Source organism: Haliotis rufescens, unplaced genomic scaffold, assembly GCF_023055435.1.
Source record: "Haliotis rufescens isolate VD_foot unplaced genomic scaffold, xgHalRufe1.0.p SCAF_2, whole genome shotgun sequence".
NCBI lineage: Eukaryota > Metazoa > Mollusca > Gastropoda > Lepetellida > Haliotidae > Haliotis > Haliotis rufescens.
Window position 1 is genome coordinate 34,641,111 of NW_025963890.1, and position 24,436 is coordinate 34,665,546.

General features: G+C 39.8%; 1 protein-coding gene across 1 annotated transcript in view; it reads right to left on the reverse strand.

The window, feature by feature from the left end:
• Positions 1 to 1,696: 1,696 nt before the first annotated feature.
• The window catches only part of LOC124111916, a 44,711-nt gene continuing 21,971 nt past the window's right edge, over positions 1,697 to 24,436 (reverse strand). Inside the window, exons 8-25 of the mRNA XM_048399844.1 lie at positions 20,182 to 24,241; positions 17,219 to 19,812; positions 17,009 to 17,120; positions 15,266 to 15,364; positions 14,662 to 14,760; positions 13,825 to 13,923; positions 13,394 to 13,485; positions 12,547 to 12,892; positions 11,975 to 12,163; positions 10,886 to 11,163; positions 9,749 to 10,347; positions 9,318 to 9,466; positions 8,683 to 8,810; positions 8,416 to 8,498; positions 7,731 to 7,888; positions 7,379 to 7,503; positions 3,104 to 6,939; positions 1,697 to 2,279 (exon numbers count right to left, since the gene is read on the reverse strand). Coding sequence (XP_048255801.1) covers positions 6,813 to 6,939; positions 7,379 to 7,503; positions 7,731 to 7,888; positions 8,416 to 8,498; positions 8,683 to 8,810; positions 9,318 to 9,466; positions 9,749 to 10,347; positions 10,886 to 11,163; positions 11,975 to 12,163; positions 12,547 to 12,892; positions 13,394 to 13,485; positions 13,825 to 13,923; positions 14,662 to 14,760; positions 15,266 to 15,364; positions 17,009 to 17,120; positions 17,219 to 19,812; positions 20,182 to 24,241 — 9,337 coding nt within the window. The 3' untranslated portion in view covers positions 1,697 to 2,279; positions 3,104 to 6,812. The remainder of the gene's footprint in view (positions 2,280 to 3,103; positions 6,940 to 7,378; positions 7,504 to 7,730; positions 7,889 to 8,415; positions 8,499 to 8,682; positions 8,811 to 9,317; positions 9,467 to 9,748; positions 10,348 to 10,885; positions 11,164 to 11,974; positions 12,164 to 12,546; positions 12,893 to 13,393; positions 13,486 to 13,824; positions 13,924 to 14,661; positions 14,761 to 15,265; positions 15,365 to 17,008; positions 17,121 to 17,218; positions 19,813 to 20,181; positions 24,242 to 24,436) is intronic.

The window sequence follows — 24,436 nt, forward strand, 5'->3', positions numbered from 1 at the left end:
AACAATTAGACGAATGAATCTCTCAAAATAGGAGAAAATACCTCACAGTGTAAAATCTGAATTAAAATCTGTACATTTCAACAAGTACAGTTCCGAGCACAGTGTTCGTTTCCACACATAATTTATTTCGCTTGATTTCATTTGGATAATTTGCATTGGTGACAAAGACCATTTGCCATTTGATTCTAAAATGTATGAGGAATTCAGTGATGCATGTATCGCAGCTGCGAATAGGCGTCTCATAACCAGCACACGTGAAACGTGATTTTGTGAACACAATCCCATATGGCGGAACGTACACTTCCGCGTTCGTGTTTACGTAGTTTCCAAAACAATCTAAACGATTTTAGGCTTATCGGCGAGGTTTCAGAATTATCATTAGTGATTTGATACCCGTGATCACTAATTTGGAAATTCAATTTTTCGAGTAAATATCCGATATTTAGATTTCTAAATACACAGTAAACATCGCCGTGAATGACAATTTAGCGAGATTTACCATGTACCTAAGTTTCAGAGGTCAACTTCAGTAATGTTGCTTTGCCCTAAACGACAGTGGATGATATCACAGAAGAGGGAATCCAAAACTTTGAAGTGCATTTGTGTGCGTGATGTATTTTGAATTTTATTCGACTTCGAAGTGAGGGTTGAAGAGGAGGGACATATATATGTTGCTGTAGCATCTAGGGGGTTGGTTTACACTTTAAAAAACATAACGTTCAATACAGACGCAGGTGAACATTCGACAGAAGCACGAGCATCTTATCAGTGACTTACAATAAGGAAAGTAGTCCGGGATCCGTCATAATCTGACCTCAGGTCATCACCATAGAGTAGCCAATCACGGGCCTGGAATTCGATCTCACACATGTTTGCTACCAGTTGTTATGAGCAAGACGTTATTGTTTTGTTGTATTTTAGAAATGTTACTTTTTCTTCCTAGTTGTCATTGTTGCATATCCAACAACGGCGGACAAACCCGATACTGAAGACTGAGGACGATGTCGTTGTTTCTGTGTGACTTCACGATGTGCTAACTCGAATGTTAGCAGAAGTAGTCGGACCGTCATCTGTGTGACTTCACGATGTGGTAACTCGAATGTTAGCAGGAGTAGTGTGACCGTCATATGTGTGACTTCACGATGTGCTAACTCGAATGTTAGCAGAAGTAGTCGGACCGTCATCTGTGTGACTTCACGATGTGGTAACTCGAATGTTAGCAGGAGTAGTGTGACCGTCATATGTGTGACTTCACGATGTGGTAACTCGAATGTTAGCAGGAGTAGTGTGACCGTCATCTGTGTGACTTCACGTTGTGGCAACTCGAATGTTAGCAGAAGTAGTCGGACCGTCATCTGTGTGACTTCACGATGTGCTAACTCGAATGTTAGCAGAAGTAGTCGGACCGTCATCTGTGTGACTTCACGTTGTGGCAACTCGAATGTTAGCAGAAGTAGTCGGACCGTCATCTGTGTGACTTCACGATGTGGTAACTCGAATGTCAGCAGGAGCAGTGTGACCGTCATCTGTGGGATTTTATACAGTGAATACTTTTGTGGTAGATGTGGTGTCGAGTACGTGTCATACACCTTCATGCAATCATTCAAAGAGTCAACTGTCATCATACCGGCTATATTCTGGGCAGGCTGACTTATTCTGAATTGCTATGTGAAAGCATAACACGAACTGTCACATGTTCATGCAGAGCAATCTTGAAAATGGTTATTCCCTCATACCATTATCAAATTTATTGAATAATAATGATGTCAATCTATGACTTAATACATCGGTAAAACACCCAAAGCAAAACTTCTCCTCACTTTAAAAACGGGTAAATTATTACAAAAACCATAATATCACGAGTAATAATGATAATGTTTTTCAGAAGTGTATTATCATGACATGTATTATCAAAACTATTTTAAAATGTTAAAGTTTCTAAAATGTCTAACGATTTGAGGGCAGACATTTGGCGCTGCACTGATTAGACATAGACAAAATATAAGAGATTTAGTTACATTTGATATTTCTGGCTGACAATTGCAACATTTGCACAGGTGTATCATAGGTAAACACGCGTACCTTAGCACATGTAATATCCGTTCCATCTATTGACTGGGGGTGCACACCATACTTGCCAAAATACAATATATTTAACTGTATTAGGAACAATAATTATTGAAAACATTCTTTATGAGTAAAGTATTCTAAAATGGCATACTACCGATGTGATATCTCATTTCAGATACAGGAAATACGTGAAATAACAAATGCATCTACTTTGTCGTAAATCATGTTAGCAATTGACAGCCATCGATTTTGAATATATGGGATGGAATGGAGTGTAAAGTTTTAGGGAAAATGGTCAAACTGTACATCAAATTCTGAAATCTGTTTCATGATTTTACATCTATAAAAACTCTTGACCAGCGATGATAAATGTGGCAGAGTCTAAAATATGTATCAAAATAACAGTATCAAAACCCTTTAGAATCAACACGGCTCTGTATACTTTGCTCTCTGGTTTGCTCTCTGTGACAGCGAGTGTGTGTGTGTGTGTGTGTCTGTCTGTCTTTCTGTGTGTCTGTCTTTCTGTGTGTCTGTCTTTCTGTGTGTCTGTCTTTCTGTGTGTACGAGTGTGGGCGTACGTGCGTGCGTGTATATATCTCTGTGTGTGCGTGTGTGCGTCAACATGCGTGTGTGTATGTACGTGCGTGTCTATCTGTGTGTCTGTCTATGAGTGCGCGTGTGCGTCTATCGGTCTGTATGTCTGTCTGTGTATGTCGCCGTCTGTGTGTGCGTGTACATGCGTGTTTGTCGGTCTCTATGTGTTGGCGTGTGTGTCTGTGCGTGTGTATGTCTGTGCGTGCGTGTGTGTCCATCTGCCTGTGTGTGTGTGTGTGTGTGTGTGTGTGTGTGTGTGTCTGTGTGTGTGTCTGTGTGTGTGTCTGTGTGTGTGTCTGTGTGTGTCTGTGCGTGTGTTTCATAAGGTTCATCTGTGGGGTTTTGTCTCAGAGGGATCATATAATAAACACTGCAGATGATCGTGGTGCTGTTGTGAGGCAATATATTGATATGGCCAGATTTACATCGAACACAATACAATGAATGCCTCACTCCCAAGAGATCTATTATTAAAACATAACATTACGTCCCATTTGGTACATGTGAGGTATACGGCATTTGTCATTTATATAAATATTCTTAATAGAAGACTATATCTCAATATCACAAAATAGCATGTCTGCAAACTAACACTGATTAACCTTTCAGAAGATAATCATCATTTGTCCCTGGTACAAAATATAGTGACAATATCAAGCATGTGTTATATAAACATAGAACATACTTGGGTCATGCAGACTTATATCCTAGTGAGGAATATTTACAGTATTAAGCAGGTGTTACACTGTAACATACTCTTCAATAATGCTTGGTTTTTATACAAGTGACGAATATCTACAGTATCAACCACATGTTATACAGCTGTAACAGTGACATTTATGCTTGGTTGGTATACAAGCGACGGATATTTACAGTATCAACCACATGTTACACAACTGTAACAGTCACATCACCCATGCTAGGTTTACATACCATTGACGAATATTTACAATATCAATTACGTCTAACACAACTGTAACAGACACATGTACACATCACCCATGCTAGGTTTACATACTGGTCACGAATATTTACAGTATCAACCACATGTTACACAACTGTAACAGTCACATCACCCATGCTAGGTTTACATACCATTGACGAATATTTACAATATCAACTACGTCTAACACAACTGTAACAGACACATGTACACATCACCCATGCTAGGTTTACATACTGGTCACGAATATTTACAGTATCAACCACATGTTACACAACTGTAACAGACACATGTACACACCACCAATGCTAGGTGTACATACCATTGACGAATATTTACAATATCAACTACGTGTTACACAACTGTAACAGACACATCACCCATGCAAGGGTTATATACCAGTGACTAATATTTACAATACAAACCACATCTAACACAACTATAACAGTCACATCACCCATGCTAGGTATACATACCATTGACGAATATTGACAGTATCAACTACGTGTTACACAACTGTAACAGTCACATCACCCATGCTAGGTTTACATACCATTGACGAATATTTACAATATCAACTACGTCTAACACAACTGTAACAGACACATGTACACATCACCCATGCTAGGTTTACATACTGGTCACGAATATTTACAGTATCAACCACATGTTACACAACTGTAACAGACACATGTACACATCACCAATGCTAGGTGTACATACCATTGACGAATATTTACAATATCAACTACGTGTTACACAACTGTAACAGACACATCACCCATGCAAGGGTTATATACCAGTGACTAATATTTACATTACAAACCACATCTAACACAACTATAACAGTCACATCACCCATGCTAGGTTTACATACCATTGACGAATATTGACAGTATCAACTACGTGTTACACAACTGTAACAGTCACATCACCCATGCTAGGTGTACATACCATTGACGAATATTGACAGTATCAACTACGTGTTACACAACTGTAACAGTCACATCACCCATGCAAGGGTTATATACCAGTGACTAATATTTACAATACAAACCACATCTAACACAACTATAACAGTCACATCACCCATGCTAGGTTTACATACCATTGACTAATATTTACAGTATCAACCACGTGTTACACAACTGTAACAGACATATCACCCATGCTTGGTTTACATACCATTGACGAATATTAACAGTATCAACCACGTGTTACATTATTCATACCAGGTTTATATACGTGACGAATATATAAGTGACGAATATTTACAGTTGCAAGCATGTGTTACACAACTGTAACATGACTTCAATAATGCTTGGTTTCATAGATTTATACACAAGTGCGAATATTTACAATATCAGTCATGCGTTACACAACTGTAACATGCACTTCAATAATGCTTGTTTTCCTAGATCTATATACAAGTGCCAATATTTACAATATCAAACATGTGTTACACAACTATAACATGCGCTTCAATAATGCTTGGTTCCCTTAATTTATATACAAGTACGAATATTTACAATATCAAGCGTTACACAATTGGAACATGCACTTCAATAATGCTTGTTTTCCTAGATCTATACACAAGTGCGAATATTTACAATATCAAACATGTGTTACACAACTATAACATGCGCTTCAATAATGCTTGGTTCCCTTAATTTATATACAAGTACGAATATTTACAACATGAAGCATGCGTTACACAACTGTAACATGCACTTAAATAATGCTTGGTTCCCTAGATCTATATACAAGTGCGAAAATTTACAATATCAGTCATGTGTTACACAACTGTAACATGCACTTCAATCAAGCTTGGTTCCCTAGATTTATATACTAGTACGAATATTTACAATATCAGTCATGTATTACACAACTGTAACATGCACTTCAATAATGCTTGGTTCCCTAGATTTACACACAAGTGCGAATATTTACAATATCAAGCATGCGTTTCACAACTGTAACATGCACTTCAATAATGCTTGGTTCCCTTGATCTATATGGACGTACGAATATTTACAATATCAAGCATGTGTTACACAACTGTAACATGCACTTCAATCAAGCTTGGTTCCCTAGATTTATATACAAGTACAAATATTTACAATATCAGTCATGTATTACACAACTGTAACATGCACTTCAATAATGCTTGGTTCCCTAGATTTACACACAAGTGCGAATATTTACAATATCAAGCATGCGTTTCACAACTGTTACATGCACTTCAATAATGCTTGGTTCCCTTGATCTATATGGACGTACGAATATTTACAATATCAAGCATGTGTTACACAACTGTAACATGCACTTCAATCAAGCTTGGTTTCTTCAATCTATATACAAGTACGAATATTTACAATATCAATCATGTGTTACACAACTGTAACATGCACTTCAATAATGCTATGTTTATACACATTGTTCATGCTGGGCTTACTTATATTCTTTCCCGCCGTGATATTGCTGGGATATTGCTAAAAGCGGCGTAAAACTACTCTCACTCACTCACTCACTTATATTCCTTATTCTTGTTGTACTTGTTATATTACATTACCCAATTATTTAAAGAAATATATTATAAAAACAAAACTGTACAAACTCCAAAAATGGAAAACGCACTCAAACTCTGATATAATCACACATATTTATCACAGGTACAAATACAGTGTAGGTGTATTCATTGTCTTGTGTTATCGCAGGACTTCAGCTAGTCTGTCTTACAGACCCTGATACAAATATATATCAAATACAGCCCATGCAAGTCTATAATGTTTGGCAAGTCTAGATCACTGCAGTATCTGAAAATGAAGAGAGTCACTGGGCTCCTTTTTATTATATTTATATTAAGATAACTGAACAACTGGTTTTTTTATGTACGATATGTTCATTTCAGAGACTAGATTTTAGTCTAGACTTCAGCTGGCGGGTCATGTCAATATCATCACATCGGGTGGTGGTGTAAGGGACGTAACTCGGTATTCTTTGCTGCACATGCTACCTATCATGGTGTAGTCTGTGACGCCTTCCAAGTAAATGAAATAATAGATATGAATTATCCCACTTTATCCAACGCTTCAGCTGCGAGGTAACCTTATTGTCTGGAGGTTAAACTCTTTTTCTGTGTTTTGTCTTGTGGTGATTCGACATGAAGTATTTCCATACCACCCTTGTTCTCTCTCGTCACATATTAGTCTTCATTGATCTCGTCTTCGTCATAGGTGGAAGTGTGTGCCAGATATTTCTTCTCCACCTCCTCCAGGTAGTCATTGATGGCGTGTACAAACGGGTCATCGGACAACTCCGTGTTGTTGATCCTAGAAGAAGAAATACCACATACCCATGACAAAGAAGCTATTCCTTTATAGTTGTACCTTCCAAGAGCACCTTGCAACTTACTTATGGGTGACTGGCGATGAACTTTGTTATATTTCATTAAAAACCTTTTCTTCGTGATTGTGGCATTATGTAAATGTCACCAAGTTTCTTGTAATCAATACACTAATGGCATCTATACTTTGAAGAATTGGAGTAATTACGAAATGCTTTAGATGAAGCTTCCAATGATTTGAAAATAACATAATGGTTGACGTTCTGTATGTCCATTCCTAAGAGATAGGGTGGCATATTGGCTAAAGACGTTCAATTCCCTACATGGACACAATATGCGTATTGTTTGATGTTCCCCGCTGTGATACTGCTGGTAGAGCTCCAGTATAAGGCTGCGTAAAATCACGAACCCACTCCCTGACCTACCATTCTCTAGCTGTCCTGAGCATCCAGTTCCTTGGAAGGGCCAGATCGAAAGACGTCAGACCCTCGGTCAGTGCCTTGAAAGCCTCGCCCCGAGAACTCTGCTTATCTCGACAAGTTTGTAGAACCTGGGCAAAATAGCAGGACATTACAGCTGAATAAAAATATGAAACTTTCACTCTACAGAAGAATCGAATGTTGTATTTGCCTCAGCAGTAGATTAAGTGTTGGAGTAAAATTAAGAAATACGAACAACAAATGATTGTCCATTCAAAAACTGACAGTGCGACAAAGGGTTATGTTAAATCGTTTTTGCGCTGACTCCAACATGGACACATACTGAGTATTTGCTTACCTTGATCATCTTGGCCTGGTCAGTAGGAACAAGTGGATCAGCAAGGATAGTGTCTAGCTCCGGTCTAGACACGTCTACATCGCCAGCCAGGTCTAGCACGACCCCCGTCTCATCCACCAGTGCCTGCAGGAAGGCATCAGACATCGGCTCAAGGAGACCTGAAGCATCCAACCCAGCACAGTTATCTATGTTCTGACATCAGATATTTGTGCTGTTAACATTGAAAAAGGCATTCCTACATTATTTTATAACAGACATAGTAATGTGAGAATGACAAACTAAACAACACATCTTAGTTTAATTTCACATTTTACAGGCCTATTTGTAAATGTGGTGTTCATGAAAAAATTCATTTTGTTATTTCGGTGTAGCAAAATATATTCACTTTGTTAAATTTCATAGATCTTTCAAAATATTTGAATTAGAAATATAAATAAGTCTAGTAATCTGGCCGTTGAACCATAATCAACAATATCAGGCAATCAATTATAATGTATGGGTACACTACCTTCTGCACATATCATGGTAATGAAGACTATAAGTTGTCCACAGATGTGATATATATTTTTGTTCATTTTTATACAGATTAAAATAAATAATGAAGTATGACACAAAGGATTGACGAACTCGTTTAAGAAAAAGGTAGAGAAAATATTTCATTCAACTATATTTGGGAGAGTTTTACCTGAAGTTTGTGATTCCTTGGCAGTCAATGCATTCTCCAGCCAGGAGTAGAATTTATCCTGTCGCTCCTTCTTCTCATCCAGCCTGTCACACATCAAGAATAAAGTAAAATACTTATATACCAATACCATAGAAAAGCAATAACCTTGTACATGGCAGCACATTCGGCTGTAATGTGCCTTTTATTAAAACAGTGTTGGGAAACATTGTTCCTTCAACACGTCTTTCTGTTGCTCCATGTGGGGTTATCATGGGAACAGTTACTTACCATTTCTTGAGCTCCGCGATGACAATTGCCACTAGGTCTCTCCTCCCAGATTTCTGTAAGGCTATCAGCAACTCGGGGACGCCATGGTCGGACCGATGAAGGCGGAGATCACGCCATCGTGTCAACATCTGAAATTGGTAGATAATGAATGTATAGACATGTATATAGTTGCTTGATTACTATTTACAGTGTCTTTGTCAAGCACGTGACAGAGATAAGGTCTTTACTTCATTCACTGACGAAGACTTGACGAAGACTTGACGAAGACTTAATGGGAATTGATTGATTTGCCAACGCCCTAGCAAACAGAAATGCACAAAATGTACACATTTTGTGGTGCACGATTTAAGTATCCAGCTTGATCCCCATGATAGATATTGTTATCAGTTGTGCAATAAAGTGAAACATGAAGAGATATGAATCATTTGCACATAATGTATTGACGCAAACAGTTATATATACCGGTCTTAAAGACATTAGTTGACGCAACAATGACAATGTTTCTTGCCTTATCACAATACATATCGTCACTACTACGAATTGGCACAACATATGTATATAAACTAGACAGCTGATATTTCTCATATTAATAAACCCCAAATAATCAACCCGGCCGTATGTGTATCATCACTTACTTTCAGTCGCTGGTCCATGTCCTCCAGGTCTTCCTGAATCTGCAGCTTGTCGATGGACGCTCCAGTGAAGCCCAGGAGTATCCCCAGCCTCATCCATTCTGATCCAAGTCTGCTGGCCAGATCCTGAAGGAGGTGTCTGTCTGTGAAACCTGAAAGACAAATAAATATGTCTAAACAAAAGAACAAGAGTTAAATGAAGATTTAATACTTCAAAATCTGGACTTGTCTGTGAAATTAGGTCAGTTTGGTAATTTTACTACACATTATACCACCTCTTTCCCAGATGCTCTCTGTTATATGTGCGCTAGACACGACTAAATTTTAGCCTTTCTCAAAAAAAATTATTAAAAAAGCAAACTCAATGAAAAGAAAAAAATGTTCGACAACAATCCTCTGAAGATTGCCAAATAAGTTAAATATGAAAATAGTACCTGCAAACGCTAAGGCCTCTTCTGTCGTGGTTTCATTTTTTTTTGTATGTGTCTCGCCATTTTTCTTGTTGGCCTTCGTTCTGTCAAAATCAGCCAGGTACACCAGAATCTTGGCCAGAGAGTCGTAGGTGGGATTCTGGGCAAACTCTTTCTCAAGCCTCTTCTTTTCCCCTATGTCAACCCAGCCAACTTTATCCCTGGTTTCATCCTTCGCACAGATTGGGAATGTCAAGTAGTTGTCCCTTTTCGGGTGATACTGTAGCTTTGTGATCACGCTGTTGATCTTCTGGCTGTTGCCGCCGATGTCAAAGAGGAACTCCTGTTTAGGGAAGGAGATGAATTCGGTGGTGAAGCTGGGTTTCTGGTCCTTGTAGCCTTCCATCTTCCAGTGCTGGAGCCTGGTGTGAAGCCGTGTGTTCCTGGTGCACTCTACAACAGCTTCACAGTTGGAGTCTTGCATGGGCCGGAGCATGGCCATAAACACAACGCTGCACTCACGGCGCTTTGCTTTCTCAAGAAGCTTAGCATTAGTGCGGATGATGTCTTTTTCCGTGACCTTTGCATCTTCCATTGGTTGTTTGTACTCAATAAGATTAAGACTGCATGACAAGAAAATAATTAAGGTTAAAATATTGAATTCTTAAACCCAGTATCATTACTGACAAGGGCCCTGTTTCAGGAGTAATTGATGAGGTAAGCATGATTAATGTAAATATAAAACGTCATCGCAAGAGAATAACCGATTTCGATTATCCGACGAAACAGATGCCTTTGGGCTTTAAGGCCAAAACATTATGTGAATGGATAACTAAAAATCAGTTAAGACACCAGGTGTTCGCGCAAAAGGGTAAACATGCCCTGCTCTATCGGTAGCACCCGCCACTTACACAGTTTGCATGAAAAAGTATGTGCTTGTTGCCTGACCAACACATCTACTTCATATAACCTATAGTACCGCATAACCCTTATCATTATACAAAGCCTGGTTCAAGACAAAGGAGAATATGGACTCAACATGTGCCTACATGAACAGTAATAATGTCATTTACAATCTGTAAAGGTAATGCAGCATTTCTACTCAGCATACTATAAAACATGCTAGGTATCTACACATCTTAAAGATGTTATTGAACTTACTCAGAGAAATGGGGAACTTTAACTGTAATTAGTCCGCCGTTTATTACTGGATTCTTTTCCAGTATCTCCCAACAGTCCTCCTCCTGTTTATGATCCACTTCGTCATGACGAAGCATGACGTACAGATCGCCGTCACCGAAGTAGTCCTGTGGTGTGGGCATGGTGATGAGGACGTCACGCTTGGGTTGTTCCCCCTTGGAATGGTTGACGTCATAGAAGTGGGACAGGGACAACACGGGAGAGAACTCGTCCTCGTCGAAGGCAGGTTTGGGGATGACCTGTGGCGAAATCTCAACGAGTCTTAATCTTTCATAATCATGTTGGGTTTTTATTTAAGAATTTTGTTCATTAATATATGTTATCATGTTTATGTCGTTTACCGAAAATGGAACTCCAAGTTGCACTTGTGTCTTAATAGGCCTATTTTGTATGCTTTAGCTATTTAAAGAATGTTTACAAAAATAACACATCAGTGTCTCATGGTCCACATAAAGCACTAATTACGACCCTGACTGGAAATAGACACCAGGCACCATGTGCACAAAAAGAACAACGGCAACACACATACTTTAACATAGACTTACAATAGATGTGACGCTGCGATCCATTTGTGCCAGTGGTTTCTGACTAAGTATCCTTATATCATGATATCATGTAAATAATCGCAAGCCAGTGACCGTAAGGTCTTCAGCAACCCATGCTTGCCGAAAAAGGCGACTAACGGGATCGGGTGGTCAGGCTCGCTGACTTGGTTGATGCTTGCCATAGTATCCCAATTGCGTGGATCGATGCTCATGACATCAATCACTGGATTGTCTGGCCCAGACTCGATTATTTTTAGACCGCCGTCACATAGCTGGAATATTGCCGAGTGCGGCGTTAAACAACAAACAAACAAACAAACAAACAACAAGCAAGAGCAACGATCCATTCCATCGGGTAAGATGACACGCAGTCGGCCACTTTTGTCTAAGGGATTCTTTCTATAACCTCCAGTGATCAACTGATTAAGAGCAGCATACATGAACTACCATAAACAACACTTGAATGTATAATTATATTTTATGTTATTTTAGAGCTTCTCAATACCTCAAGAGTGAGTGTTCCCGACTTGACGAAGGTCTCCTTGAGGATCTTGATCTCCACCATGTTGTCCACAGAGGAGGTGAAAACGCCCCCTGCTGGCGTGATCGGGAACTTTTCTACCTTGGGCAGAGTGACGAGGAGAAAAGCGTTGATGTTGGAGATGTTCATCTTCACGTAGCAGAACCACTGTTTCTGTGAAGATGAGCAAACATTTATATGCAGTTAACTGAAAATATTACAAACTATATAAAAAAAACAGTGCCTGTTAAAATAGCGTTATACATGTAGATGCTCGTGGCTAACTCAATCCAAAGGTCATTGTCAATTTAATACACATGTATGTGAATAATGGCATGTTTTTATATGAAGATTGGATGTTGGTAAAGGCGCCAATCAACAAGATCCAAGCTATATTACTGTGGCCTGTACATGATAGAGTCTAAACCACACAACATTTGTGCAATCCTGACACTGTAGTAATGTTATCCTAGAGTATATATATAGATTGTATATTGTTTTAATATTGAGTTTTTGAAAGCTATTTCCGGTATTCGATAAGATTATCCTGTACATACCGTGTCCTCCTCGTACCGTATGTCCCTCAATAAACCGCTGTACACACCCCGGTCTGTTTTCATGTACACTTCCTCAAACAGGTCAGGTTTGGCATATACGGGTATCTTCAGTGTCACATGACCTTCAGGTCGCGTGCCAGACAAGCGGTACTCAAACACGTCACTCATTAGCAGCTCTTTGTCTGCCGGGACCAATGAGCTGCGACTGTACTCGGGTCGGACACGCCTACCGATGAAGTTGACAGACCCGGTGCCTATGGAGAGCGGTGTTTTTATGGTGAGATCCAGCTTCTTAAGATGATAGGTGGAGTCAGCTTCCAGTGTTGTGTGCTCTATAAACACATAACTGAAATAAAAAAAAATATGTCGACTCGATAATATTGTAAGTAACTTGACTTAACTTGTTAACATCTTGAGGAAGTCGGTGCAGTGTGGTTACAGCGTTTGCTCGTCACGCCGAAAGCCCGGGTTTGATTCGCGACATTGTTGTAGTATAGGCAAAAGCGGAGTAAACACTCACTCACTCACTCACTCACTCACTCACCGACCCACCCACCCACCCACTCACTCACTCACTCACTCACTGATGAAAATCGTTGATGTGATTTTATATGCGAATGCAATATTATTAAAGTGAAGGAATCCTTCGTAAAATATCTTAAAATAATACTTGCGTTCTGTCGCATTTACAATTTTCAAGAAGTGCAACCAAAGATGTCAAACAGTCCTTAACCATGTGTATTTTTAACATAATAATCAAATAAATGTGTATGTTTTATAAGTTTTAGCGAACGCTTATGATAGCTCTTGTTACAAAACGGAATAAAAAAACTATTTCATGACTTACCCGTTCTTGATTCCAAACACTGTCTGCCTCGACTCCTGCATGAGACGCAGCATGTCCTGCCGCTTACACGTGTAGGACGGGGTGTTGCCAATCTGGAAGTCACGTCACGTGTACGTTGTATGTTATCTCTGTACATTTGTAGTTGTATTGTTCACCTATTATGTTGATCCTTTGTTCATAGTGGTGATAAAACTGGATCATAGCTATGTTTTGTTTGTTTGTTGTTTAACGCCGCACTATGCCAGCTATATGACGGCGGTCTGCAAATAATCGAGTCTGGACCAGCAATTCAGTGATTGATATCATGAGCACCGATACACACATTTGGGATATGATACATGCTTTTAGTCTCTGTTATATAGCTGAAATACTCTTCAGTGGCGGTAAATCCAACATATTCATACTTTGTTCCCCTAGTGTTATTGGTTTACCTTGTCCTTGATGGTGACATCGGCTCCACAGAAGACTAGGATGTCCACTGCCTCCACCTGCTTCTTGTTGACAGCGTAATGGAGAGGAGTGCGGCCATTCTAAATCACAGTTACATATTCATCATTTATTCTTGCACAGGAATCGAGGCATTATAATTTTTTATCAAATAATCCATACTGTCATACGTTCATGTGCCATTGATTAGCTCTTTCTATGCACATAATAAGCATATGTATGTATGCGTGCACGGTATATATGAATATGCACATTTACATACTGGTATATCTGAGATTTTGTTTATTTGCTTTGTTTGTTGTTTAACGCCGAACTCAGCAATATTTCAGCCATGTGACGGTGGTTTGTAAATAATCGATTCTGGTCCAGACAATGCAGTGATTGACATTACGAGCATCGATCTACGCAATTGCAATATGATGACATGTATCAACTAACATAGCCAGCCTCATCACCCGATTCCGTCAGTCGCATCTTGCGACAGTCATGGGTTGCTAAAGAGCAATTCTAACCCTGAATCTTCTCGGGGTCTGTTTATATTAATCACATAAGGGAATCGATGATCTAGGACAATATATTACACTTGTGCTCATGGAATATACAATTCAACCTGTACACAGGAGCAGTAGACCATAACAAATATCAAAGATTGTTTTAACACACAAAAGAGATCGATTGGAATCGATATACTAAATTGATTATATATATTACAGCTGATTAAAAAATGTAATCGCGAGCATTCTTTATCAATGCATCGTAAGGACGATTTTCATTTGATATTTCACCGACTAGATATTGACAAGGAGACGTTAATACTGTACCTTGTCTCTAGCATTGACTTTAATACCATATGTCAGCAACAGCTTTATGCTCTCTACATCTCCGTGAGCTGACTCTATATGCAGCGGTGTGCGTCCACCCTGGAATAAAGCTTTTTTCAGCATCCATTCTATGTTGTATTTTGTTTTACATGTTTCAATAGTGTTTTAGAAGTCTTAGAAATCAATAATGTTCATGCTATCTTAAAGTACAAAAGGTTTTCAAGTTACTTTGTCAATAGGTAATATAAAACGTATACCCCAGAGAATAACCAGTCTCTATTATCCGATTCTGTTGAGCATAAAAGGCGAAATAGATATGCATGGATTACTCATAATCCGGATCTGTTCGTGTGTAAGCCTATATGAGTTTAAGCGCGAGTAAGTTGGGCTTTACACCGACTGTAGCAATCTTCCAGCAATATCACGGTGGGTGACACCAACAATGAGCTTCACACATTGTACTTACGTGGGGAATGGATTCCGGGACTTCGGTGTGACGAGAGGACGCTTTAACCACTTGGCTACCACTCGCCCCATGAATGTGAGCAAAATAGCAAATACCCCCTACCTTTCGACTTTATTAGAGCATGGCAAAATGTCTCACCTTGTCAGTTTTCGAGACATCAGCCCCATGAGAGAGCAGCAAATTTTGGACCACATAGTTCCTCAACTCAGCAGCTCGAAGCAAAGGTGTGCAACCATCCTGGAATTGAAATGTGATGACATGTCATGAGTGTTAATTGTACCAAGGTTTGTATACTGAACCAAATTAAAAACTTCACAATCCTAAAATTTTAACATTTTGACCAGTTATCATTGTGGGCCCTTATTGTGTATTTAAACAGTAATGGCCACGTATTGTCTTCAGTTAACACCCGTTTTTGTGCAGGTGAATCGATCAAAATCATGTGCACAGCAGTAAAGTGGCAAAAGTGTTTTTTACACGTCCAACTGGTCACTTGGCCATAATACCGCATGTGTTTTCAGCATACTTGTTAGCAGTCATTAACAAAAAAAGAAAAACACAAGAAAACAAAAGTCTTTACGGCCATTTGTCATGACACGCCTTTCAAATGTGCAACGTGAACATGCAATCGGCATGTTGCAGACGGGAACGTCCGTAGCTGAAGTAGCAAGGACGATGGGTTGTAGTCGACGGACTGTTTATGATTTACAGACGCGTCTACAGCAAACGGGTACCACAGCTGATCGCCCTCGGCCAGGTCGACCACGTGTGACGTCACATGCAGAGGATCGTCAGATTGTCTTACGTCACCCCCGTAACCGATTTTTGACGGCTACATCAACCAGAAATGAACTGTTGAGGGGTAGACTGAGTGCGCAAACTGTTCGAAACCGTCTAAGAACTGCTCACCTTTAAGCAGGACGGCCATACTGCGGGCCGATTCTGACTCAAGTACACAGACGTCAACGTCAAATGTGGGCACATCGACACTTACGATGGACTCAGAAGAATTGGAATCAAGTCGTCTTCAGTGATGAATCCCGATTTAATCTTCGATTTGTTGATGGTAGGGCGAGGGTGTGGAGGCGCCGTCATGAACGTTACGCCCAGTGTTGTGTACAGGAAGTTGTCAGATTTCGAGGTGGAAGTGTCATGGTGTGGGGTGCTTTCTGTGGCAATGCACGTTCCAGGCTTCCAGGCACGTTCGTTCGACGCTGCTGCTTACCGCGACCAGGTACTGGCACCAGAACTTCTGCCTTTTATGGCAGCACATAGACCCGGTTTGATCTTTCAACACGACAATGCCAGACCCCACACAGCAATTTTGACAAGGAATTTCCTTCAGATTGCGAGAGTCAACGTCATGGACTGGCCGTCAAGGTCTCCCGACCTCAATCCCATCGAACACGTCTGGGACGCTCTTGGCAGACGTATGCGCACTCTCCAGAACCAACCACAGAATTTGCAAGATCTTGGCACCATTTTGCAGCAACAATGGCGTCGTCTTCCCAAACATGTGTTCACAAGTATCACAAGGTCCATGCGGAGGCGTTGTGTGGCAGTTGTCAACGCACATGGTGGCCATACACGCTACTGAACTTGTGTGCCATCAGATTTTCGTGCTTGGGACTTATGATTTAAACAGTTGATGTTATTACCGAATACCGTGCTAGGTGCTTGGAACAAATTATGGTTACCACCGTTAATTAAAATCCTTCTTTGGACATTAATGATTAAAAATTACCTTCTCTGATACATTTGTTCGTTGTATATCATATATGGGATAACTTTTAAAAATGTGAAGTTTTTAATTTGACTCAGATTATATGATGTTGACATTTCGAAAAAATAAATGTGTAATCCCTTTCAATATATACATACCGCGTTTTTCGCATTGATATTAGCTCCAATATCGAGAACATTTTCAATATTTCCTGTGTGTCCAATCTCTACAAAGTCAAACAGCCGGTCTGTAGCTTTCTGGATAGCTAGCCTGCAAAAAGAAGAAAGTTAACGGAAATGGTATGGTTTTACTCACAATACAGATTGCTTTTTTTGCGATTGATAATAAGTAACAGTAACTGTAAATACCTGCTGGTTGCTGTGGGGCGTCGTAGTCTGTCTACTTTGGGCAGTTCCTTCTTCACCTTAGGTGGAGAGCTGATAGTCATCACGGAGTGGTTGTCTGGAAACAGGTCCTCTGTTAAAATCATTGGCAGATAGCTACTCCCATGATTTGACAACCTAGATCGGTCATAGCGGTTCGAGGTACTTCCTTTAAGAGCAGCAAGGAGGTCATCTTCAACCTCAGACTGTGAAGCAATATTGCCATCATCCTTTAACACAGAGAACCTCAGGTTGCCATTCTCAAATGTTGCCACGGATCCATCCCTTGATGACTCCTTTACTTCCAGTGACACCAGTTCAGAGAGCAATCGTTGCTTGGCATCTGCATCGGTCTCTGCAACTGTTTTCAAAGCAGCCGAGAAGTTGACCCTTGACTGTACCGCCGCAGAAAGAATGGATTCCTTGTCTTTTCTTCCATGGAACTTAAATACGGTCACGGCATGAGCCAGCATATCCATTCCTAATGTTCTAGAGAGAGCCTCAGATATGAAGAAAGGAGTTTGGAACTCGAATGTACGACACACTGCAGAAATCAAGATATCAGTTATTGTTCTGAGCTCTGAGTCAGTATCAAGAATATTTGGTTTGAAATTTATATACAGATCTCTCTCTGAGAGAAGATGTATGTCCGCAGTTTCAGTGTGTGTAGTGCCTTTCACTGTTTCAATAGAGTCTTCATCTTTCACAGAATGTTTGAATCCGATACGAATGTGTCCAATATCAGCAATTGTTGACAATATGGCGTCCTTGTTTTTGTCATGTCCTTTTGGAAGGTCAGCTATTTCTTCAAGTGTCTTCTGCATTATATAACCCACAACCTGAAGACTTGAGTCACTTTCAAAGTCTCCAGTATCGATCACAACATTTGTTCCGAGTTTGCTTCCAATGTCCCATACATCGTACACAGCAGATATGCTCTTAAAACTGCTCTTCACCATTAATTGTAAGGAGTTCATGTGTGGACACATATTTTGTTTCTCGTAGAAGTAACCTTGTCGGCAAATCACATCTTCACAGGTAATGCCCAGTACTCCTGCAGCAACAGGATGTAGTTTATCTGTGCCGTCATTTGGTTTGATGTTTACTGTGTGAGGGATTTCCAAAAGCAAACGCTTAACAGCAGGTTTATCACAAAGAAACATCAGGTTCTTATTAATGCTTATAAGTTGCACTCTTTGAATCTGATGATCATCATCTTTCATGAAATGATTGAATGATATGTGTTGCCAGATGCCGCAAACTTCTGCTTTATTCATTTCTTGAATCTCAGATAATTTCCTTATTTTGAACATCTTTGTTTTCTTTGTGTCAGCTTGCTTCAGTCGTACCAACAGCACCTTTGACATCCTGATGTCCTTCAGTTCATTGTGTGTCACCCATGTCCAGGCACCAGCAGGTATGTTGAAATCACCAAGGTATCTACATCCGCGTGCACCCTGTAAGATGCTCAGGAGCATGTGGGTGAAGGCATACCATGTACCAAATGCCAACCAATCATAGTATCTACCAATCAGATGTAGAGGATGAGTCATTTCTCGAATGTCATTTGTGTGTATGATCTTTAGCCAGTCAGAGTCGACAGGAGACACTGTAACAATGATGCCAAGTTGCTCCTGGAGATTCATTGTAGCTTTAGCAAGTTTTTCAGAGCTTGTCAAGGCTTGCACTTGTGCTGACTTGGGCCAAGTAACGTCCTTAATGTTGTGAGGATATTCAAACTTGAAGGGTACAACATGGTCAAGAATCTGTTTTTCTTCCAATGAATAGAAGAACTTGGAATAGTCCATGTCTTCAGTCATCCACATTCCCGTGTCAGTCTTTGTAACCCTCAAGCTAACCACAAGAGTTTTCTTCTTGAACCAAATTCCAGACCTGTCCTTCATTCGTGTTACCCTTAAGCATACATCATCAATATCAAAATGAAGCCACAGCATGAAAGCATAGAGTTGAGCTATCTTCTGAAGTTCCTGAACAGCATATCCCCTGATGAATCCAAGGATTCTCCCAACCATGCCAATGCTTTCAAACGATTCCCATTCTATTGTCGCATCAACCTTTGGCTTCTTACGGTTTTGGCTAATCTGCATGGTAGGATTAGAGTAATCTTGTTTGCTGGTCAATATCCTGAATCCATGCAAGAGACAGTTGTAACCTGCTCTGCAAGTAGTCAGTAGTTTTAATAAAATGAAATGATCCGAATTGTATCGAAGGGAGCCATCTTTCACTGAAAAGTACCACAGCATTGATGATTCATTGGATGTAATAGACTCTGCTTTCAAAATAGGTAGATTTGTCACATACTTGACTGTAATTTCTTTCAAATTAGAGTAAAGTTGTACTGTAGAACTGACAGCTTTTCTACCACAAAGGGATTTTATATCTCTCAACAATGAACCACAACGAAGTATAACACTTTGAAGTCCACCAAGTTTGTTGCAGGCAGCATCTCCTGATAACATTCCCATGACAAGTGAATGAATCCCCATATCCCTGGACGCCATGACTGAATCCCAGTCAACACTGACCGTCACAGCAAGACCACTCAGTTCTCGTTTCACCTGAAAGAATACAAATAACATAAATGCAACAAAAGATAACCATGATACATAAGTTCAAATTGTGATGAATTATTTTTTACATTCACTTCAATGAGTTATATTCACATATCGTCCATTAGCGCAATAACTGTGATGTACAATATGTTATTTCTATTCACCACACATGAAAGAAAAATATGTTTTCCTCCTTTTATACAATCTATGAATCAATACTTAAAAGCTTCACATAGAGCTAAAATATAAATTGTCAATGGAAGATAATGACCAGTTTAGATTATCCACCGAAACAGAGTACATACGTACATGTCCTTGATCTATGGACAGTGCTTCAGCTAAAAGTAAGATTAATAAAAGATTATGTTGACTTACTAGATTCTCCATTTCCTTTGTGACTGTCTCATCAATATGCTCACGGGTACCAGCTTCCTTTGTGATTTCAGTTGGCATCTCTCCCGTAAAAACATACACTTCAGCATCCTCAACAGAAATTTGGATTTTATCTTGAAGATGAGATCCAGAAAGTAATACTTGAGCACTGCCAATGGAACCCTTCTGGATACATGATACACTGATTCTTGATACTGCTTTCCAAGCATGACTATTTGTATCTATGTAAGTTGAGTACCTTCCAAGAACAAGCTTTGACATGGCTAGACCACGAGTTTGCACTTTTGAATAACCTGGAAGAATCTTTTCAAAGCTCATCAAATCTACATGTAGTTCTTTTCCAAAGAAGTGTGTTGGTATCATTGCTTCAGGGTCAGCCTGCTTTTCAATAATCATTTTGTTGTCTTGATCTTTGGATTTGGTCAGCAATACGTCAGCAAATGACATGCGGGAATCGGAATTGTCCATGTCAGTTTGCCATCCATAATCACCTGGATGTGAAAACCCAATTCTCCATTGTATGGACACAGGTAATGCTCCTTGGATAGTTTGTAGCACTGGGTACATCTCTGTAGCCCCACTGTTCTTGATAGTAGATACTATTTCTGTATTCCCGTATGCCAAAGCAACTTCCAATGGTGAAGCCATTTCCCCTGTGACTAAGTCAGTAAATGACCTTTTCTCCAAAACGGTCTTGAAGAATTTGTTTTTCTTTGTTTGTGCAGCATAACAGCAGAGTTCAGCGATGTTTTCTTGTCCATGTGATGTGTTTTGGAAGTAGAAACACGCTGCCTCTTCTAAATTTGATTTTAGCGCCCATTGGAGAACATCTTTTTCTTTATTCAACAAAAACAATTGTGTGTTTATAATATCAGCTTCATATCCCATTGTTGCCAGTGCACTGAACATAGCACCATTAGAATGGGTTATTCTAGACCATGTGTTAAGTGTGTCGAGGGGATGTGTGAATCGCTTCTTTCCAAACTTCAGATGAACATCCAGACAGAAACCTACTCTCGATGGCTTTCTAGCAAGAATGTTTCTCTTTGGAACCATTGGTGTTTTCATGTATCCATTCTGGAACATCTTAGACCAACCAATTGCTGAATCCATCAGACAGAGCACACAAGCATAATCCGCCACTTGGTGAGATGCATGAGAACTTTCTTCAAATGTTATACCCTTGCAAAGATATTGCAACAAGTGATGATTGCCATAGGCAACAGCCGTGGCAACAGGAATCAAGTTCGATTTATCCCTGGCAGTAAACGCTACCTCAGGGGCTCTGACTGTGACCGTTTCAGTGATTGAAGGAATACCAATACGGGCAGCTAAATGAAGAACATTTTCTTGCAAAGGAGATTTCCAATTGTACAAGTTGGTCTCTTCCATTAAAAGTTCAACACATGAAACATGCTTTTTTTCCATGGCCAAAACCAAAGGTGGTGTCTCTACATCATGTAACCACTCCACTAGTCTATCTGGATCATGTGCTTTTGTGAGGGTGAGAAGGAATTTTAGAGAGTTCTTACAACCATAAAGTGCACAGAGATGAAACAGTGTAGGTGCTTGCTTTGAATCTATCATCTCCTGAATAAGTCTTTCTTGTAAAGTCTCCATGATTGCTAATGCACCATGATCATCACCATGCCGAACAAGGGATTGCACATTGGATTCAAGCCTCTTTTGTTGCGTGTAAGGTGGCATGAGGTCACCTGGTACTGAAGGGGATGATTCATTCTTCATCATGAGATGTTTCAACCAGCCTGTTTGTCCTGTATCAAACGTTGACAATGCCTTGTAATTGTTCACAAGGTGGTTTGCCAATGTTATGTTTCCCATGCATCTTGCGAGATCCAATGGGGTGTGATCAAAATTATTTCTTGAATTGAGCTCATCTTTAGATGTGTTGAGAATAACTTCAATAAGCGCCTTCATATTCCAAACACATGCAAAATGCAACACTGAATTGTCATGCCGATCAGTCCTCCTTACATCAAGGTATCTGCTGTTCAGGAGATCAACACAAGCCTTTTCTTGACCTCTTGCAGCTGTCTTCAATAGCACCTTCTCTGAAAAATCCTTTGTAAGCACTGATGTGACCATTCTGGACTGAACAAGTGTAACAATGACGGCATTATTTGCATGATCAGAAGCCAGTTCCATACTCTCTCTGATTCTAACACTATCGATTGTACCACTTGCATCAAGTGCATCTAGCACTTTTTGCACAATATCACTGCTTCCACTAAGGACAGCAAAATCTAAGACCCATTTGCCTCTGTCAAGGGCTGTAATGTTCTTTGCTTCCTGTTGTAGCTTCAAATGCTGGGCTAGGAAATAATCAACTGTTGCTGATCTTTTGTGGAAGCATGCCAAACACAATGATCTATATAATACCATTGATTTGTCAGACACCACACGTGTGTGTAGTTTTTGACAGATTTCTGTTACAATATCAAGATGTCCTTTCTTTGAGGAATCATATAGCACTTCTATCCATGTATCAACCGTTTCAAAGGCTCTGTCTTTTGCTGAGTAGTCCCTAACGACTTCATGCAGCATGGCATACAAACCCGTCTTCGTCGCAAATCCTATTGTACCAGTGCTTAGTGTTAGATCTACTTCATTTGCTAAATATCGCAGAACGCCTACCCTGTCTCTCACGTCACCATCCTTAGCATGCTTTGTAAACATGAACAAAAGGTCAGTGAACAACAAGTCACCAGATATCTTTCTTGCAAAAAGAGCTTTGAATTCTTCATACCCAGTCTGCCGCAAGACCTCTATAGGCTGAACCTTCCCAAGATATGCAAGAACTGATATAAGGGAATTTGGCACATTGGATTTGCATATCTTTAATGCTGATTTCACCAAGAGTGTAATTTCTGATAGTGTAAGTCTGGTCCCATGTGAAAGATAATTCTTGAGTTTCTGGAAGATCTTGAATGCATCCTGTTTTCCTTGAAGCTCAGACAGAAGATCTTTGCCCATCCTTTCTTTGGGAGATTTAATCTTCCTCTTCTGTACAAACAAGTCGAATTCTGTTGTCTCTAAGGTAGCAAGTGTCAGAATATCATATAAATGTTCAGGTTCATCGGTGACCTTCTTGAGCACTGTTTCAAATGATTGGTACTGATGATTTGCCACAGCAAAGACCAATGGTGATGGACATGTGGTTAGCTGTAGCATGTGTTGAGACATTGTCAGATTTAACATCTCTTGGAGAAGTTTAGTGTCACCAGTGGCTGCAGCTCCGTGTAACATGCTGGAAGAATTGGATTGACAATAGTTTGAGAGGTCTAGTAAATATTGGACCTTTTGTTTAAGTGTGTCAAATGGAACTACTTTGGGCACGTGGTGATCCAGCACGGACGTATACTTGTGAGGAGCCCTTTGGGATTTTGTGTATACTTCTTTAAATAACATAGTCCTTGGAGACACTATTTCTGCTACCCTGGTTGAATCATTTCTCAGTATTTGTGCATCACGATGCCGTGACCATTCTTCATGACTGTGTTCATGGCCATGGCTGTGTTCATGAGTGAAAACCCTCTTTGGCCACATATCAGGGACGGATCTGTTCAGGCTTAGGATGCCACCATGCATCAAAACTACTTCAGCTATATTGAAATGCCTGTTTGCGAGAGCGTACCATAAGGGTGTCACTTTTGAGTGGTCCTTCACATTAACAACACTTTGAACAGGAATGTATCCATGTGTGCCCAGCAAATTCAGTGCATATTTCACAAAATCAATATTTCCATTTTGGCACACGTTGTGGAAGGTTGTCATTCCATGGCTATTTTCCCATGTAAGTAGCTTAACAATGGAATCTGAAAGACCAGGCTGATTTGCATATCTTGAAGTAAGAAGTTTGAAGAGCATCAATGCAGTTTGTTCAGAACCTCTAACACTGGCAGTAAACAAGGCCTCCTGTGCTACATCAAAAGATCCAGTCATGAGATTTTGTCCGTGGTTTTCTAACAGATGGCTGCAGGTTTTCCAGGGACCTCTTCCTAACAGAGGTAGGATAACCAGTCTGAAAATATATTTATATGTAATAATCTAGTTACAGCAAAATTAGCTCATATTATTTGTCTTTTTTTTCTTCAGAACAATTGACATATTTGTTGTCTTTGGTTATTCCTACTCAATGAATCATTGCATTATTATGTATGTCTCAGTCAAGTGGTTTACCAGTTGTACAAACAAAATGGAGGTCATTTGTAATATG